Here is a 20219-nt window from a genome sequence, read left to right on the forward strand (position 1 = left end):
CTCTCTCTCTCTCTCTCTCTCTCTCTCTCTCTCTCTCTCTCTCACTCTCTCTCTCCCTCTCTCTCTTGTGACGTTCTCATTCTTCGATTCATCGTTTCTGATACCGATAGCGATATCAAACCCGAGGTTTTGTCTGTGCAGAAAGACACGCAGAACACGTTCAATATGATTGCCAACTTCGCCAACGGTCTTATCATTTGGGGTAGCTCCGATGATGTCAACACCGAGCAGAAGTGTAAGGATTTGCAACAGTACGTGAAAGAAGTCCTGGGGCCGGCGACAAAGAAATTCATCCATTAATGAATGGTACCAATCAAGAGAACCGGGAATCGTACGTGTTGACCTGTCTCAAGTACAAATGACGTTCTCGATTTAATCATTAGTTTACTAGTTAAGCCCTCAGTTGCCAGTATAATCTATTCTGTGACACCTCCACCTTCTTAAAGCAATTATGTACTTCACAAGTACAGGATTTATTATACTATTTATTTGAACTAGAGCGCGCCGTCTCGATATATATCGTCGCGAGGAGAATTATATAAAAAAAACGAGGGAGGCACAAGTGAGTCATTGGGGACTGAGGGGTAAAAGAGAGACTGAGTAGTAACGATGAGAACGCATGATAAAAAGAGATGGTGCGATCGAGCAACTTTCATCCGTCTGGCTCCGAATTCCTGCGGACTAGCAGTTCTAGTGATTTCGTTAACGAGATCAGAGAAGTCGGTGAAGTCGCACGTCGCACGCGGTTGATCATCCCCGAGTCCTTCTTCTCGTCACCTTCGCGCTCCGCCCCGAAACGAGCGATCGCGTTCAGGATGACGAGGACGGTGATGAAGAGAGCGCGATCGACGCTTAACTCGCTGGCATACCACAAGTTTTACTGGTTCGCGGTATAACGCCTTAGGCGATATCGCTCTTATAGTACGTGCGACGTGCGTCGTCGTCGTCACCGTCGTCGCCGTCGTTGTCGTCGTTGTAGAGGTGGTAACCCGGGGATCTCTCTTGCTCGCGGTAATCCTTTCTCTCCCCGCATTCGTCCCGTTGGTCCCCGTCGTCCTTTCTCTCTGCTTTTGTCGCACCAGCAGCGAACGCCGATGTGGAGTCGCGCGCGAGCGACAAAGAGGGAGAACGGAACGGGAACGGCGCGGAACGGGAACCGAACGTGCACCGAGTAGTAGAAGGAGGAGCTGAAGGAGAACCCGCTGTTGGTGGTGGCGGTGATGGTGGTGGTGGTGGTGATGCTGGTGCTCGTGGTAGAGGAGGAGGTTGAGGAAGAAGAAGAAGAAGAGGAGGAGGAGGTGGTGAAGGAGGAGGCGGCGGACGGGCGGGCGGGAGGAGGAGGAGGATGAAGAGGAGAGCGGAACACGAGAGATCGGCAGCACAGTTTCGTGCTCAGCTCAGCTCGGTTCGGCACTCTCAGCTTCGTAGTATCGGAAGCCTCGGTACTCGAAAGGTCGTTCTCGTACGCACTCGTACTCCTTCGAACGGCTCCGCGTACTTCGTCTCCTCCGGACACAGAGTGCCGGAGATCACGATTGCATTTCTCTCTCTCTCTCTCTCTCTTTCTCTCTCTCTCTCTATCTGTCTCTCTCTCTCTCTCTCACTCTCCGCTCGCGAGAGAGGCGAGATTCCTGGCAAGCCGACCGGTGGCTAGAATACCTGTTGCGCCGTTGCTTTACGTGCTCTCGCGACGAGATCGACGTGTGGTGCGCAGTTCGCGGTGCGAGACTACGACGGCGACGACGACGGTGACGTTTGTGACGCTGAGGTGAGTGACAGTCTTTCTTCGGGAAAGCCAAGGCTGCCTGGACCGTTGGCAGACTCGGGGCAGATCGCGACATTCGAGCGTTTGCGAGCGAGTCCAAGTGAATTCGCATTATGCGCTTGGAGAGGAGATAGCCGGAGCTCCTCTCTTGGCTGCTGCGCGACTCGCGCTTCCTAGTCACCAGCTGCTTATGAGCAGCTCGAAAATCGCTGACTCTCCGAAAGTGAATTCATGACTTCAGCGGGAGATTGTCCGTCTCTTGAGAAATTCAAAGCTCATTCGCGTCTCCACTTACGCGAATACGCCTGTACGTGTGTGCGTGTGCGCGCGAGCGCGCGCTGACGCCCGCGTTGTGCGTCTATGCTCTTTCTTTCTCTTTCTTTCTCTCTCATTGCTCCGGAGCACAGAGCAAATCGACGGGGGGATTACGAAGGCTTCAGGAATCCGACGCGCTTGATATTACCGCTGGATATATATTGTAGTTGAAACTTTGGACGTAAACGTTGAATCTTTCTTAAATTTTATGCCTTCGTTTTCGAGCTAGTGGATGTTCCTGAGAGCATGAACTACCTCCGCTTCGGGAAATAGGGAATCTAACACCAGCTGATCGAGTTACGGTGATCGCGGCCTCCATCAGAGTGCCGTGGAGTAGGCGAGAGTTCGGGGACGTACTCGAGCGATACAGAAGCATCCTATCCAAAATGTTTCGGCCACTAATCCTAATACCAGACCCCTTATTCTGGACTTAATGATAGCTCTTCTTAGACGCAACAGTTTAGCTCAGAGAGCTTAACTGTTGCGCGGTAGCGAACCCATAATCGGTTCCTTTCTAACGGAGACCGTCCACGATTGGTCCGGCTCGCGGCTACCGTCCAACTTAATTGGTCGATCTTACCTGTCCGACAAGGTGAGAATATTGACGTTCCAAGATTCCAAGTCAGTCTCGCCGATCGTTTTAAGTACTTCCCGTGAATCAAGCGTATGTGTATGGCGATATGTGCTCCCTCGTGTATATATTTTCATCCCAATCTTGGTGCCGGACAAGAGTTTTCGCAAGAATTATTGCAGGATAATGTTTTGTGATAGATGATCTTATAGTCGATGATAAATTATATAGTTATATCACCGTATCCACTTCCGAACCGAAGAGTAGTGTTTCTTTTATTTTCTTCGTGTACCTTCTTTCGAAACTGTGTTACCAAAACTTCTCAGCGTTATTGTATAGATATGAAAAAGATGATAACACATAAAATATATCTCTCTAATATTCTATAAGATTTTTTCTGCGGGATGAAGATTCATCGAAGGTCATTCGCGCAAATTGCTCTACCTCTCGCGATCTTCTTCAGCGTCCAGAGCTGAAGGAGAAAAACATCTTTCGAAAAAGAATCGATAAAGCGTGTAACTGGGCAGTCTCGAGCAACAATGCCGATCAAAAATAGACATACAATTCGCAATTTGTCCCTCCACGTCTTCTTTCGCGTGAGTGAGGAAAAGAGAAGTGCTGAAGGGGTTTCATCGGGCGGTCGGGTTGAAGGGGCAGCCGGTAAGCGCCAGAAGTAGCGGGCAGGCTCGAGGAAGACGAAAGGGCCCGTTTTAAAGAGGCGAGCATTAAAAACAACAATGTCATTACATTTTAACGACCTGTTCTTTGGCTCTGCCCTCTCTCTTAAGAGCGTCCGTTTGCAGGTATGTGGTCCGCGCTCACGGGGGCCACCACACCGAGAGGGGGCCCCTAAAGCGTCGCGCACACGAGTCGCGTGTGCTACTCGTACGCGGCCACCTCGTCGCCTACCACCTCCACCTTCATGTCTCCCTTCCACAATTCAATGTGAAACTAGAAGCTCGAGTAAAATAAGGGCAAGCGGAACAAAATCGCCGCGTTCACAGAGTGCTTCGAATCAAACATAACTCTTGGGCACCACACATAGAACCGAGAAAAACAACGGTCTTTTCAGAGGCATCGGGAGAGAAGAGAGAGTACCTTTCCTCGATCATTTTAACTCCGTATAGGATATTTCCTATAGAACACAGAACTTGTTGATGAGAGAGGCAAGGCGAAATAAAAAAGAACATCGAACTTGTTCCGAACACGAGCTACCTAACGAGAAGCGAATGGAGCAAAACTCCGTGTAAATCCTCTTCCGCCTGGCTCGTCCCCCCGTCTCTTCTCACGGGGCCTCAGTTCGTTCCCCACGCGTTCCGGGCACGCCGTGCAGCCCGCGAAGAATTAGTATGGGCGAAGAAACAAAAGCACGAGAAATCGCGCGGCACGGAGGGGACGACGACGAAGAAGAGGGAGAAAAAAAAGGAGCCGAGATGGCGCCACACGTCCAGCGTGTTTTCGGGGCATCCCCCGGTGCTGTTGGCAAACTCCTTTTTTCGGCGCCGTCCTTCTCTCCCTCGTGTCCGCCCGTTCCTGGTTCTCCTTCTCGTGCCTCGCGGGCCCTACGCCTCTCCTCCTTCGCTACTCCGAGGTCCCCTCGCGCGATCCGCACCCTCGCGCGGCCGACTCCTTTTTTATTTCTCCACTACTCCTCCTTCATCCTTCAAGCTCGCCCCGTACCCCCGAGCCATCTATTAGTTCGCCCACGGTATCCCCGATATTTTGAGGAGAGAGAAAAAAAGGGAGAAAAGAAAAGGGAAAAACAGAAGGAAAAAGGGAGAAAAACGCCGGGACGAGCCGGCGTCCCAACGAAATGTGAAATTAGGGTATGTCAAAACGGGAGGTGGAGATTTTCATTAAAACCAATGGGAGATTAAAGCCCGAGACACCTAATTATGGATATATCACTCGCCGTCATCTCCGGCGCTCGCCGCGCACCGGATCATTAAGTTCGGGAGATTGAACTTCGGAACGACCGGACCTTCGCCAGCGAAGAGATATTATACGCGGACCGCGCGGGATGATTGGCGCGCATGGTGCTGGCACCATGGACGGCGAGGATCATATTTTTTCTCCGTGGACAGCTTCATCGCCAGATGAGCGGCGCGACGCCACGTCGATACGAGCGATCGTATGTGACCCGTGACTCGGCGCCGGATGTAAATACAATTTATGTTACGATTATCGACAAAAGACTGTTGGCGAAGGTGCCCCGACTGCACAAAGAGATAAGCAAACACGGACGAAGTGTTATCAGCTTTTATCATAGGAATTTCTTGCTTGGCCAATTTTAATGTGTTTGAAGAATCTTAAATATCGACTCGATGTTTGGAATACTACAGACGCCTATAGTTTTTAATGCAAACAAAATGCAAATACATGCTCACGAGAGTTCAAAGTGCCAACGTGCACAAGAAACTGCGAGAGTCCTTGCACGCGTCCTCATTGAAGCGAACTTGTTGCAGAAGTCGCGGCTGCTGCGACTTCCTCGCCGCTGATGTCATCGATACGTATAGTTTTATCTTGACGTTTCAGTTTGCTACAATCTAACATCTAGCGCAGTTAAAGCGCTCAACGCTAAAACGCCCGCGATAGGCATCGCGCTCCTATAACGAACGCACCGACGCGTCCACCGGCCGCCGCGCTGTCGACGTCGAGGATAGACGTCGAGGATCAAGCGTTGGATCGATGGAAATCCGTCGGGGATTTCGACGGGCACACACATGGGCGGACAGGCGCGGCGCTCTTTGTGCCGGCACCGCCTAGGCTCGGGGGCGCGTCAAATTTGCTTGAAAATCAAATTAATCTCGCGGCTGGGCGCAGGACCCTCTCTCTCCGTCCTTCTTCTCCTGTTCGATCCCCCGTTGTCCTCCTTCTCCCTCCGTCCGGTATCGCTCTTCTTCTATCCTCTCTCGGTATCTCGAGGACACGAGCAAATCGAAGGCACGGGACCGAGGGAGGTGGAGGTGAAGAAGGAGGTGGGCCAGAGGTCCTCCGTGCCACCGACACGGACCCAGAGGCGAGAAGAGAAGGTGGCGCAGCAACAAAGAGCTTTGGACTTCTGGCTGCGGCCGTCGCAGGGCCGTAGCCGCTAAATTTTATAATGTTAAACTTTTATTGTCTGTAACTGAAGAGGTCGTCGACGTCACGTAGTGGTTTGAGACTGCAAAGAAAAGAGATCATTTCACCTATTATTTAAAGTTACTGAATGAAGTTGAATATAGCGATATAACGTAATTTCATGCACGCACGTGATTGTGTTTGAAATGTATCTTAGAATGCGTGGATTCAGCTGGAAGATTAGAGGTGCAAAAGCTTAATTCGATGAATTTCGAACTTCGAAAACAGTAAATCAGGGAAACGTTTATGGTGGAATTGTGAAAATAATTGAAATTATAAACAAAGTTAGACTCTTCGTAGAACGATGTAAAATTCAATTTTGCAACGGAAGTTAGGAAGTTAACTTCATATTACGTATATCGATTTTACGACGTGCATAATTACTTAGCGTGACCACTTACTTGACTTTATTTCCTGTGAGAACGCCACGGTGTGTGTTGCTATTTTGCTGAACAACATCCATGGGAAGGTAATAATCGTGCAGTAGCGGGCACGCTACGTGCTTCGAGAGTCAGCTCCGTCGGCCGCAACTCGCTCACATACGTCCCTGTTACGTCCTATGCGGTCATTCAAATCTCCGCTCGTAGAAATGAGACGGCCGGCAGGCTGGTACCGTGTTGCCCCACACCTCTGCGGCCTCGAAGCATACAGGATGATTCAACAAGAATTATTGGAGAGGCCTAATTTTTGAAACACGATACGTTCTTCCAGAATCGTTGAGTCGCATCCTGTAAACAAGTTCCCGAGAAAAAGATTTGTCTCGCGATGGCGCGTCAAATTATCACATCAGTCATTCGATAATCTCGCGCTCGGCGATAATCGTATCTCGCTCCTTCTAATCAACTGTCGCGAAAGCAGCTCGTTACTTGCTCTGTTTTTGCATACCTGCCGTCTGGATTATTTTTAACGCGCCGATCAGAGTCACGTTCTCCAAGATCCACGAAAACGGCGCAGCCCTGCACCCTGCGCACCGGTGGGGTTCTTGGAACTCGAAATAAAAAACGGAAGATCAGAGAGATCCTGCGCGAAAATAAAGGAGAACGAAGGGTTGCGTTGCGGCGCGGAGCGAAGAAAAAGATCCGTTCGCGGAGAATATAGGCGGGGTAAGATGGAAGCCGCGGCGCAGGAGGAAAAGAAGGGTGGAGGAGGACGAGGAGAAAATGAAGCGACGAAGGGAGTCGGCGGGTGAATCGAAATGCATCGTGGGCGAGACGGCCGATGAGACGAAAAGTTGATCCTCTCTCTGGAAATACCGGCGACCAATTGTCCGACGAGGGACAAGATTCTTGCCGTTGTCAGGAATTCAGCTCGCGAGTCCCGTCTACGACGAGGACGTGAATCCTCGAAGGACGGCGGACACACGATAGTACCTATGCAACGTCGCGGGATCGATTTTTTTTTCTTTCTCCCTTTTTCCGTTTTCTTCCTTTTTTCTTTTCTTCAGACAGCCCAAAGGGAAACAGAGCCGATGTAATTGGAACCGCGTCCGCCTGGTTCGACATTCGTATCGGTGTCGTTGCGGTTGGATCGCCGTAGAATTAACTCACGATAAGTCGAATCGCTTATAACAAGAACACGCTTCCGACATGGACCTTCTTTCCGTGCCGCGCATAAAAATCGATGTGTTCAAATGATAAAGAAAATATCTTATTAGTTCTCTCGTTTATTGTCACCCTCCGTTGCTTCATTATGTAATCTCCACGGCCACCACGGCCGCCTATTCTTCCTGCGTAAACCTATTTAAGTATTTAAGTCCGAAAGAAATATCCTATATTGGTATTTAATTCAGAAAAAAATTTTACGATCAGGTATGCAATGAATTCCGCTTCTCTTGGTTCTTCTCGTGTCGAGCGAGTCTTCTTATTACCGGGGCTGTAATCTCTTATCGTATTTACGTTGTCGCATTTAAATGGAGAGCACATTCTCTCCTATCTTTTATCTGTCTGGGCGCCATACCGCGGCTTTAAAAATATTTATACCGCCGGAAGGAGTGCATCGTGTTCCCAGGGTCGGTGCCTTAAATCCGCCGCTATTTATGGCAGGGACAACCACGACGGATTCCCGCCTATTCGCCGAGTTCCGAGAGGAGGAGTCCCTTTATCTCAAAATCTCGGGAAGTTAAAACTCGAGCATGCCACATTGAGATCGGGGGATCGGGCTTAACGATCTATGAATGAACCGCGTCGCGCCATCACCAATAACGAGAACCCGTTCCTCCTTTGGCGCCGAACTCTAACGAGGGTATTATAACTTTCGTCGCGTCTTTTTACGGACACTTGGAGGTCGCGCGCGAACTATCTAATTAACTTTTCGGGAGTAAAAGTAATTTATGAAAGCACACTCAGCATACATGTCTCACCGCCCTGCTTCGAACGAATAATTCGAGAAACCAATATTCTATTATCTCGACGATTCAGACTCTACTTTTCGCTACAAACATCGAACACATCAATACTAAATATTTATAGACGTTGGCGAAGTGCGAAGATGAAAAGAATATGACGTGATGCTATTTGTGACGCAATTCTCCAATCAAACGTGAAAGTCTAAGTTTATCATGGCTATCGTTCATTCGGGAAAATAATCACGATCCCTGGGACACTCGATTCGCAGAAAAGAATGCAAAATTTACATTTAACTCCCTTTCTCTCCCCTTTGTCAGTCTGTTTCCACCGTCGTAACTCTTCAGTGTCGAAAATAATTTTACAGGCGCTATCAGGTGAACCTCATTCTCGTCTTTGCGCTGCTCCTAAGAATTGTACCTCCCGCCCCCATCTCTCTTGACGTCTGAATTATTTTCCGCCTTGTCCGACTAATTGGAAAGATTCGGATTCCCTCTGTTTCCTTGTACTGTTTTAGGGATCATGGGGACGATATGGCGGCTGTCCGCGACGACGCTGTTGTTAATAATGCATTGTGCTTCGCTTAATGCTCATCGTGAACATAAGGTTCGTTTCCCCTCGTTAATAATAATCATATAATTCACTGTAGCATTTATTTTTTTATTGATTTAGCAAAGAATGTGATTATAAACATCATTCATATATAATCTTTTAAGGCTTCTGGCCAGTCACCGCGGCCATATTGATTGATAACGTCAGAAATTGCACATGAATTTTGCGCCCGAATCATTGCAAAATAAAAAGATATGTTAACAAAGTGACACTTACAATGGATCCTACACACTCATAAAATGCTCCGGATAGTATTCATTTCCCGAAATAACTTTTACAACACTGTTAAATATATGTGTGAAAATCGGCTTATTTTGACAGGAGATCAGCTGTGTGACTCAGTGCGGAATATGATAGAATAAGTATTATTATAGTTAAAATATTACAAAAAAGCACAGTATCCGGAGTATTTTAACACTTTTGCAATTGTGTTATGTGTGATATGTAAGCACTACAGTCAGTAATAACGCCATGATTCGGACGGAAAAATTTAGATGACTGTTACACACATACACACAAATACATACATATACATACATAATTCGCTTTATACATACGATGAACGAAGTTCTTATTCTTATTCATTAATGGCTGTGTCACTATCGTCAACGCCGACTTCTCGCCTGACTAATCAGGAGCCTTAATATTCTGTTTCACACATTCGCTCTTATACAATGTATTTTATGCACGCAGGTTCACAACATCGTGCTGTACCCGGATAAACACAGTTGGTGCAAGACGACGCCCATAAAGCAAGTAGTGACATGGCCGCAGTGTTCTTCGCAGGAATTAGACAATAACGTGTGCGTTGGCGCCTGTTTCTCCTACATGGTCCCTCATAGCGAACCCTCCGCGCCCGGTGACCTTATAAGACCTTACTGCGACTCATGTCAGCCTCTGGACAGCGTTTGGCACACTGTGAGTACTTGCACATAGACACGTCGATAAAACTACGATTGGTAATTGTAGGCACAGCAACTGTAATTATTTAGTATTATAGTTACCTAGTAACTGTGTGTAATCAGAAGAATCGTGATCTGGACATTACATAAACTCGAGAAAAGAACAATAAAGTATAAATATACAGATATTTATCGGTTTTTACTATTAGTTCTCTTTCGCATACGTAATAAAAGATATCGCGCGAACGGCAAAATAATACTTAACGCTATCATTTCTCAGTTATCTTTTAATAACTTCTAAGAACTTGCCGGAGTCGTAGTAAATTGAATTTTACAATCTTATTTTTTTATAAATATACACAATTCACATAATTGCGTATATTTTAATCTTTTTTTGATTATTTTACTATGCCATAAATCTTATAACAAACGACTTTATATTAATATTACATTATATTAATATTAATATTACATTATATTAATATTATAATACATATATTAAACGAATTTATAAGTGTTTGCATTATCAGAAAAATTTGAGGAAATATTGGAATTCTCTATTTCTTTATATAGTCTGTTCATTAAAAAAATTGCATTTTATATTACGTCATAATTTTTTATATCTTCTATTCCTAGGTTACGCTGGACTGCAAAGACGAGCAGAACAATCCGGTGACCATGCAGAAAAAGGTGCAAATTATCACGAACTGCTCGTGCAGCTCCTGCATGGAGACTTCGAAAATCAAACCGGATTACAATACCTTACTACAGTCGTTGACGGAGGAGAATTTGGACAAAAACGTGAACATGGCGCACGAGACGCCCGATTTGCTGTTAGATCCGAACTTGAATGCTTCCAAGAATACAACCAGGGATGGAACACAGACTAACGAGCGGTTCCTTGAACTTTTCAAGAAACTTAAAGACTCGCAAAAACTCGACGATGCCGACGTGAAGGAGCTTTCTCAAGAGGAGAAAGTCGATCTTGAGAAGTTGGAAGAGTTGCTGAAGAAGTACGGTCAGGAGGAGCAGGAGAATCGACACGAGCATCATCACCAGCATCAGCACCAGCATCAGCATCATCAGCATCAACAGCAACAACAGCAGCAGCACCTTCATCGTGGGCCTCACCATTCCTTAGTGTTGGACTCGGATGTGAAGGAGAAGATCGACGTGGAGCCGCATTATTTGCAACCTGCCGTTGCTGGCCAGGAGATCAGTTACCACGACAATATTCTAGTGGACAAGGAAAAAAAGAAGGAGTTCTAGAATCGCCGAGGTAGATTGACCGACTATATGTCGCTTTCGTTTGCCATGCTCGCAAAATTCGGTTGGTCGGTCGGTCGGTCGCGGTTTTGTGGGAAACGCATGTGTATACGTCATATAGATACTTTGATAAGCGAGCTGTTTCGATATAACTAGTCCATTATCTGATCTTAATTAAGGTTTAATCGAGGTAGCGATAATTGGATCGTGAGATATTAATTGTTGAGCTATTTATTGCGGATTATGACAATTATATTTTGCAGAAAAGGAATATTTTATATATATTTTTTTTTCTTTTTCTGAGAAAACTTCTTTTACTTATTACAAGAGATTCTTCGTTTTCTTATTACAAGAGATTAATCGTACAGAGAAAAATGGCACGAGAACAAAATAAACGGAGAAACCGACTTTCAAATTAATTCTATACTCGCTGTTGAAGATAAGAGAGAAAGATAGGAAAAGAAAATAATACTTAACAAAAGTGTGCTCGAGAGTATGGGAAGATTGAGGTGGGAGAAAATTCTAATATATATTTAATTGTTATCGTGTTAATTAATTATTTAAATAGCCGAGATATAGAAAATAGAAAACAACTGAATGCTCACTCGACTTTAAACAGGGTGACATCAGCGAGAGATCTATATCTTCATCGATAAATTTAATGTATAGATAACGCTCTCGACATTTGGTCGACTGCTTTGAAATATACACTGTATTATTCTCCTAAAAAATAAATATCGTCAATGATATTATTTGGCCCGTGCATCGGTACGTTTATCTTCTCCACAGATAATTTTAATAATGCAAAAACCATCTTCCATTACTATAGACAACTTCTTATCATTCTTACAGCAGTCAATCACCAGATAAGAATATTGCACCACATGATTCCAGCTAGGAAGTCTTCCTTTTTAAATGAGCGTATTTATTCCTCTTGTTTTCAAAATGTACTTCCTATCATTTATGTCTCCATCTTATCTGATATCGTCTAATCATCTTCAGCTTTCATATGTATTGTTTAGTCGCGGAATTTCTGTCAGACATAATCACATGTAAAAAAGAAATATTGAATCAATTAAAGAATTCCATCCGATTTTTTTACTTTCTTCAAAAGCAAATCGATCATTTTTTACGATAAAAGTATTTAAGAGCTATCGATGCATTGGAGAAAAATCAAAGATAACAGAGGCAACAACTTGATTGACGAATAATTTTTCATTGAACGCAGTGAAGTGAAGTTTGTCTCAAAAATCGAAAAAAATTTCTTGTCTTACACAATATTTTAACTGCTTAACATAAACATAAAATACCGCTATCTTGAAAGTCTTTACATATGTCTGTACATGTGTCTTTATAAACTAAAATTTATCTCCGAGACACTGTAGTTAACATCCTACCAAGATAAAAGCAAAATTTTAGTAACACATAACGCTTATCTCGCATTAACGGAGATACGTCACGTTCATGATAATCCAGCATTTTACAATATCAGTTGAAAAAGCGAAGCTTCGACCTTAGAATCAGTCTACAGACTGACATCACGAGTGGTCTTTAAATGTGCCCGTCCGGATGTCAAACTACTTTCGTACATATGTTCGCGAGAATCGGCGCGTGACCTTTTAAATGTATCCTCCATCTTGAGTGAATTCTGGCGGGGGCCCGTGCGAATTCACTTGGATCAGCACGATCTCTCAAATCGTCAGGGGATTAGATCGCGGTCGAATGTTTCGCCGATAAGAGAGACTTTCGACCAATGGTAGCAGTGCATTACGTTCTCCGATACCAGCCAGGGATCGACGTGTACAAACTCTAGTACGCGCTCTCAGTGCCGTATGGTGCATCGTCACGCACCGTTCTCGGTGCTCTGCCGATCGCGCGGGAACGATCGCGACATGTGTGCGCGACAGTGAATCTGTCACCTGATTCTACCGCGTGATGCCTGGGAATCCCTGGTCTTTGACTACTTCTAAGAACTGTCCACATCGGTCTCAGGACGAAACAGAGCAACTAGGACCATGAGAGAAATCGCCGGTGACTCGGTAGGAACGAGCAACTCCAAGATGGATAGAGTGAACGACCAGTGCAATGGTAAGACTTTCGATCGTTTACTGAAGCGTGAAATTGAAGCATGATTTGCGGGGCCGAAGATTGCTCTCGTAATTTCCGTCGAATTCGCCTCACTTCGTATCGAACGTTCGTACCGATCTTCAATCAGCGTCCGTTGAATGATCTCTTCGCGTTCCCTCGTCTGAAATTTGAACTCTATACACATATTCCGTAATTTTACAATAGTGCCGATTACATTATTTTACAATAATACTATTCGACTTGTTCACCGTTCTTAGTATACATATGTTTCGTTAAACTTGGAAGTTTTGCGACATGCAGATGTTGCGGTTTTAAAATCGCGGAAAAATTTCTGCGCTGTCGCGGATGCATACGTGGGCGTCATCGCATTATTATTATATATCATCGCGTAATTTTTCATTATGCTGAGAAAATATTTCTGCGAATAAATCATTTTACATTGCATTCAAATCTACTCGCATTAATTTTTCTCAATTATAATGTTAGAAGAAGAGTTGAAATTGATTACTACTTACGAAAGAATGTACTCTCGTACCAGAAAATAGCGCATTTTGAAAATGTGCAAATTACTGCGTTACAGGTATGAAATGATAAATCGTGTAACTTAACATACTGCGATATGTTATTGTAACGTATAATATTGTAACGAGAGAACTGCTCATGCTTGTTACTAACATCGCGATGAAGGAGAAATAAGAAATATTTTGCTACGAATAACTGTCGAATTTGAAACAACAGCAACACATCCACATATTTGTCCGTTAGTCGTGACTTCGTATATTGATCAGCGATGAACTAATAGGTTGCGAACAAAAGACGACTCTTTGCAAGATTACGACTCAAATCACATATGATATGCTGATCAATGACACACAAAAGTAGTAATAATTTGTCAAAATTTTTATCCAATATATTTTTACTGCATATTTTAGTCCAAGTAATATACTAATCACCTCATGAACTTTATTTTTGACATGTGAACTCCTCTTTTTTTCGCATAACAAATTGTTTACTGCTTCAAACGAAATTTTTCAAATACATCAAAAGAAATTTATAATCATGTAGATTTTGTAGGTTACGTGAGTAATAGAAGCAAGCATAACAAGTTGTTCACATACTAGAAATGAAACTCATAATTATGCAGGTTATATAAATAAACTATATACAGCTTTGATAAATTGTATAGCCACAAATCTAAACAAATGTTTGCCTAGATCTTGTTCTCCCAAATTTTGCAGAAATTGCTTGGACAACTTGTTTAATTGTTGACCGAATATTTTTAAGAATCATGTAAGAGAATATTGGCTGTGACATATTACCCCATTCTCCCTTCCTCCACAGTTCTAAGGAAAAGAAAATTTAGTTGATTAAATAAATTTTTGGTAAAATATGAACGAAGTAGAAATTCCGGTTGAATTCATCAAAATTCTGATCCAGTTAATAACATTCCCGGTCCAACCAAACATTTTTTCGTGTTGTGTGCGCGGAAACATAATAATTCTCCATATTTTAATATCAAAATATATATGAACACACTAGAAATTCCGGTTAAATTTACCAAAATTCTATCCGAATTAACAAAATTTATAACTTATATTTTATCAGGAATTGATTAATCCAATCAGATATTTCTTCCATGTTAAGAGCGGAAACATGATAATTCTTAAGATCTTAGTAGATCTCATATTCTCGCTAGAATCCAATTTGGTTTAAAATTGCATTTGAATAAGAATGACACGAACGAACTGACACAAATGAACTGACACGAATTAAATAAGCTGCGTATAGCATATTGTGTGTAGCATATCGTGCGAAAAAGAGAAGGACTCTTCAAATTTCGTAGGTGTTGATTTATGCATTATTCGGAATAAAATACGCATCTGAGAGGAAACATCTCGCTCGAGAAATTTACTGTTTTTAAAGAAAGAATATGTGTTACGCGAAGCATATCAACGTTGTAATAATGCGATAGCTATTAATGGACGGATGTTTGATTAGGAAGCACGATTAACTCGTTCAAAACTTGTGCGTAGTGCGCGTATCATCAGAGACACTCGCCCATTACATAACCGGCAATTTGACATTTCTAACTTGATTGTGGCGCGTAGAGATATAAGGGACGAGTTCTGATAAGCAAATGGAAAAATTCCTAGATAATCTAGTTGATACACGTTGATCACGTGTAAATTTTTCATGGAATCACCTTTTTCAATTAAGTGCTGAATTCTGTCATCACAAAATTGATGTTCATATATTGTATCCACATATTTTATGTCTCCAAATATGTGTGAGCGCCGCTTATACTTAATTCCATTGAATTGTCGAGTTGTATGATAAATTTAGCGAGCGGCATTGTCCTCGACCTCTGCTTCGCCTTTTAAAATTGACCGCTTAGACAAAAGAAGCGTTGCTCAATTGCTGTAACGACGTCGCGCCGCTCAACATTTCATCATTGACGATCTTTCAGTGACCTACACTTCAATTAAAGCCATGTATGAATCATTATCTTTATACGGGGATTTGTCCGTTCTGACAAACCTCTTTCGAAATTTCTTTCCTTCGTTCTTCCACTTGTCTCTCAGTGAATCGAAATGCTCCGATCGCATTTGGTTTACCTAATCGAACGTCGATTAATTGCGAATTCGCCGGAGAAAAACGATTTCAAATCTCGCAATAGCAATTATGGCGAAAGAGCTGAGGCAAACAAGAGTGATGTAGCGGCTAGATAACAGGTGAAATACTTCACGATGATTTTATCGTAACCGACTTTGCACAATTTATACGCACATACACTGAAAGTTTCTATGAGTATAAACGCTTATATTACCTTATCTGTCTAATTTAGAAAATATCCGTCTGAAAATAACGAGCACGATATGTGTCGCAGAAATGTTCGTAAATTCCACCTAAAGGAGAAACTTGACATTGAAATACTTTAAAGCAGTAAGAATATGAATTTAATGGTATTTAAAATTTCGAAAATGAAAATGTTGAAAAAGAAACATTTGTTTTGAAGGGGAACAATTAAAAAAAGAGATGTCAAAATCTTAGAGAAAATGTCTAATTAAGAATTTCACGAAATTTTGCTTGTCGCTAAACAATTCCTAATCAGAGTTGTGCTCCGGAACGTTCATAGGCACGTGCAGCTCGGTCGATGCCGACGAATAGAGTTGCTTCTCAAATACTTGAGTCTGGGCACGTGTTGTCGAGATAGTCGAGTTAGCCAGAATGAAGTATATAAGCCGCAAGAGTCTCGTCGTTCGATATTCCGACGGGACCTCTTGAAGCGCGAGGGAACAGGAGGGTTCAGTAGAGACAGCAGGGGGAGAAGAGCGGAGTTCAAGAAGAGGTACGAGGTCGGATCAAGAAAGACAACACATGACCGAGTACGGAACAATGTGTGTATATATAAAAGAACGTGTATCCGTGACGGTACTCGCCGGATGCCGAGTTATGGTAAACAGGAAATCAACCGTTGGAGACGAATCCACAAATAGAGGAGTTATCATGAGGAAACCCTAGCCGCGTTCGCTCTCTAATCGTTCGCTAAAAAATGAGTCATGGTCGACGTCGTCGACGACGACGTTGCTCGTCATCGTCATAAGTTGAACTAGTCGATGGTAGGGGAACTTCAGGTACGGCTATGCAAGAACCGAAACCATGTAAAGCAAAATGCGTGCTTCTACAATGTTTCAGAAGCGCTCCTCTCGAAGGAAGCGGAATTCCGAACAATTAAAGACATTCAAGTGGAAATTCATTGTAAAATTGTCTCGTGTTTTTTATTATCCTTTATTATCTCGTCAATTTTCTTACTTCAGAAAAGATTATTATCTTATCTTATTGATAATCCTCTGCCATCTCTCTATCTTTCCTTATCTCACCATTTAGACCTGCATCAGATATGGGAAAAGAAATATTTTAAAGTGACATCATCTACTTTTGTATTTACTCATAACGTTACATGATAATCGTAAAAGATAAGATGCATCAAGTTATAGCAAACGTGTCTTGTGTACGTTATACCTTGAAAATCAGGAATGCATCCTGAATAACAGACGTTGCATTATAAAATATGAGTTACGTACTTTGAACCGCGGTCGATATATCGTAAAGGAGCAATATTCGTCGAACGATGACCGCTGCATCTGGAAATGTATATTACACAATGAGCGATATGGTTGTTCGCACTGCACGGCGATTTCAAACTTTTCCAGTTGATCTGCGTCGTTAGTTTAACAAGAACAATCGTGAAGAAGCCAGATAAAATTTATCTGGCGTCTGTCTCGTAAATAGCGATTGCGTGTTTTGCGGGCGCGCGTGAAATGGAAAGTGCGTACAGTTAGCATTCAGCCGGAGCTTCATATCCGTTCATATCTGCAGCTGTTGGCCCTCGATGAGGTACCCGATCTAGATACGTTCCTGGAACTGGGTTTGCCACGACACAGGGCGCAAGTCTTCTCCGGCTCGGTCTCTGTGCCAAACTGTTCCTTCGATTCGCTCGCGTTCAGAGGCCTTTCGCAACTCGGAGCAAGTAAATTGCCGCTCTTCGTTGCGGTTAATCACAGCTGTGTTTCTCAGTGTTCCTTCTGTGTGAGGGTCTTCTTTCGGAGGTGCCGGAGTCGCGCGCGTCCGCTCGTCAGCGATACATCAGCTTCGTTGCTGTGCCAGCCAAGAATCAGCAATTTCGGAGCTGTGCATTCTGAAACGACGGCTTCGCGCCGCCATTTTAACACGAGCACGTTGTCTCGAATTTCTACGGACTTGGAGACGACTTGTCGACGGACAACTCGCATTTTCACCTGCGGCACGTACCTTACTCTCGCGCTACTGCGAGACGCATCAGCCCGGTCTGTCGGTGGCAACACCACGGATGAGCGCCGCGCCGAGGAAACATCCGCGCGCAAAGTGACTTCCAGCAGGAGGGTGACTTTTTCTTTTCCGTTTCCTAATTTGCTAGTGACGGGGGAATACCAGACAACTGCGGCAGCAACGTGTATCGGCACTATGAGCAAGATGCTAGACACAAACTATCGCACCGTGTTCTCTGTACTTAGAAGTCCTGAGGAGGGTGAAGCGTTTAAGCGGATCATCTGAAAGAATCGTGCTGCGAAAGAAAGAGGGTCGTCGTCGTCGTCGTCGTCGACCGTGTTCCGCGAGGACAATCGAGTTATCACAAAAGTGTGAATTACCGTGCACCGGTGTACCGTATACGGGAGATCCCGTTTCTTTCTCTCTCTCCCTCTCTACTCTCTCTCCCTCTCTATCTCTGTCTCTTTATCTCTTTATCCGTCTGACACGCGAATTTCGCGTATTCCCAGATTTCGAGGATTGCAGACGTCGCTGTTGACGTAACCGGCGACTTAAATATAGATTCGTGACTCGCGGATTCTCGTAACGCATTATCTCCCGTAACATCGCGCAATCTCTTTCTCATACACGGAACTGTATCGATCGTTTCGATCGTGGAAGAAGAAGGACGACTTACTCGAGCTCCGGATCAAATCCAAGTGTGTGCGCACGTCAAGGAGAATCCCTTTTTTCTACGAAGGACCAAGGAAACATTTCTCCGCGGGAAAAACGAAGCGTGCGCGCGCGTAAAAACCGAACTGTCGTAACCCTTCTGCCGATCGAGACGTCCCGACGGCAACCCCGGATACTCCTATAACCCGTAATGTATTTGCGATCGCGCCAAGGAGCAGCACAAGGGAGGCACGAGCACACAAGAGAGCCGGTAGGAGCTGGTGCAGCGGCCGCGAACGGCCACGGAGAGCCCGGATCGTCCTCGAGGGCCAAGGGTGGGACGAGAAAAGCGGCGAACCGGCGCGATCTAGCGTCACCGCGGCCGCTACGAGGCGGCTCAGGCAGGAGCGCTTCGGGCCTGGTGTGCCTGAAACGCGGCATGAGCGAGGGTGAACGAGCGGTCACCACGCCACGAATCGGCTGGCGAAAGCTCACCGACCCCGGCGACTGACACGAATCCAGGAAGCCGAGGGCAGGTCCGAAGCGATAGCACCAGCTACCGCTCGCCCGTCAGCATCCTCATTCTCCTGCCGCCCCCTCGACGATCGTCATCTGCGGTTTGCGGTACAGCCGCCTTGAAGACCAGCCGGCCTTCGCACGTAGAACAACGTCGTCGTCGTCGTGGTCGCCGCGCGCCGGAGGAGGCTCGCGTCAGCTCGATGCCGGTCAAATGCCGGAGAACACGTCGCCGAGAGCCGCTGCGAGGACCCTGAAGAGAGACCCCGAAATGGCGGGAAATCGGTGTCGGTAGCAGACGGGGTGATCGTCCCGAAGAACGCGACCGTTCAAGCGGCACCACACCCTGGTACCTCGCAGCTTACCGACCGTCTTCGGCACCTCCTCCGTCTTCTTCTCTACTCCTTCTACTTCTTCACCTACTTCTTGTACTTCTTCTTCTCCTTCGCCTTCGCGTCTACGTCCCGGCTGAACTCTTTAGTCACGGTGATTCGTTATCGCGACTCTGTTGCGTATCGACCAATTGGAAGAGGTCACGAGGAACGGCGAAGCGGACAATAATTAATAAATCATTAAGGCTAATGCTAATAATATGTTATAGCAAGAAAAGCAATTACGCGGCAGGCAAGTCGAGGGAAAACAGATAGCGCGTCAGGCAAGTCGAACGGGATCGTAATCCCTTGTTATCGTAGTCCTTTATGAATAGTTTTCGTTTCCTTTACAAGGGACGACAATAGAGAAAAGTAAAATAAAAGGTTGGGGTGCCAGGTAACAAGAAGGCAGAAACGTTCACGATAGAAGCCTCTCTTGCGCTCGTACGTGAGTTCTCTCCTTCAGTTGCTCTTTGCTTTCCACGCGTTCGGTTTATCCGTGTCTCCGGTATTCGCGAGTATGCAGCCCACGCCGAACAAACTGAACCTGAGCTTCGCCAGGAACGCTTACAGCGTCTTCGGTAGCCGCAACGCAGCTGCCGTAAACGAACATCAGCGCGAGCAAAAGACAGAACTGCTAGAGGGTAAGTGGCAAGGTGCTTCGACACGTGCTTCCGTCGTTCACACAGGTCACTGCTCGTCGCAGTAGTTGATATTGCCAATCTCATCAAACAGACGGGCGTTCTTATTTTATCTCGCAATCTTATCGCCGGCGAAGACTGTAGTATATTTAGTTTCTTCCTTTCTCTTTCTCTCTCTCTTTCTCTTTCTCTCTCTCTCTCTCTCTCTCTCTCTCTCTCTCTCTCTCTCTCTCTCTCTCTCTCTCTCTCT

The 20219-nt window shown here is 44.8% G+C and overlaps 1 protein-coding gene and 1 pseudogene across 3 annotated transcripts in view; both read left to right on the forward strand.

Moving 5' to 3' along the window:
- The window catches only part of LOC116843865, a 14222-nt pseudogene extending 2577 nt beyond the window's left edge, over window positions 1-11645 (forward strand).
- A 173-nt stretch (window positions 11646-11818) lies between these two features.
- Window positions 11819-20219, forward strand: part of LOC116843858 (probable cation-transporting ATPase 13A3) — a 15999-nt gene continuing 7598 nt past the window's right edge. The window contains exon 1 of one of the 3 annotated variants that reach the window (XM_032814699.1): window positions 11819-12981. In XM_032814699.1, coding sequence (XP_032670590.1) covers window positions 12909-12981 — 73 coding nt within the window. In that variant the 5' untranslated portion in view covers window positions 11819-12908. Of the gene's footprint in view, window positions 12982-13679; window positions 19973-20219 lie in introns of those variants that run through there. The other 2 variants (XM_032814698.1, XM_032814697.1) reach the window with 2 other exon arrangements.

This window comes from Odontomachus brunneus, unplaced genomic scaffold, assembly GCF_010583005.1.
Source record: "Odontomachus brunneus isolate Ranch 3 - 2012 unplaced genomic scaffold, Obru_v1 Obru_scaffold_036, whole genome shotgun sequence".
Taxonomy (NCBI): Eukaryota; Metazoa; Arthropoda; class Insecta; order Hymenoptera; family Formicidae; genus Odontomachus; species Odontomachus brunneus.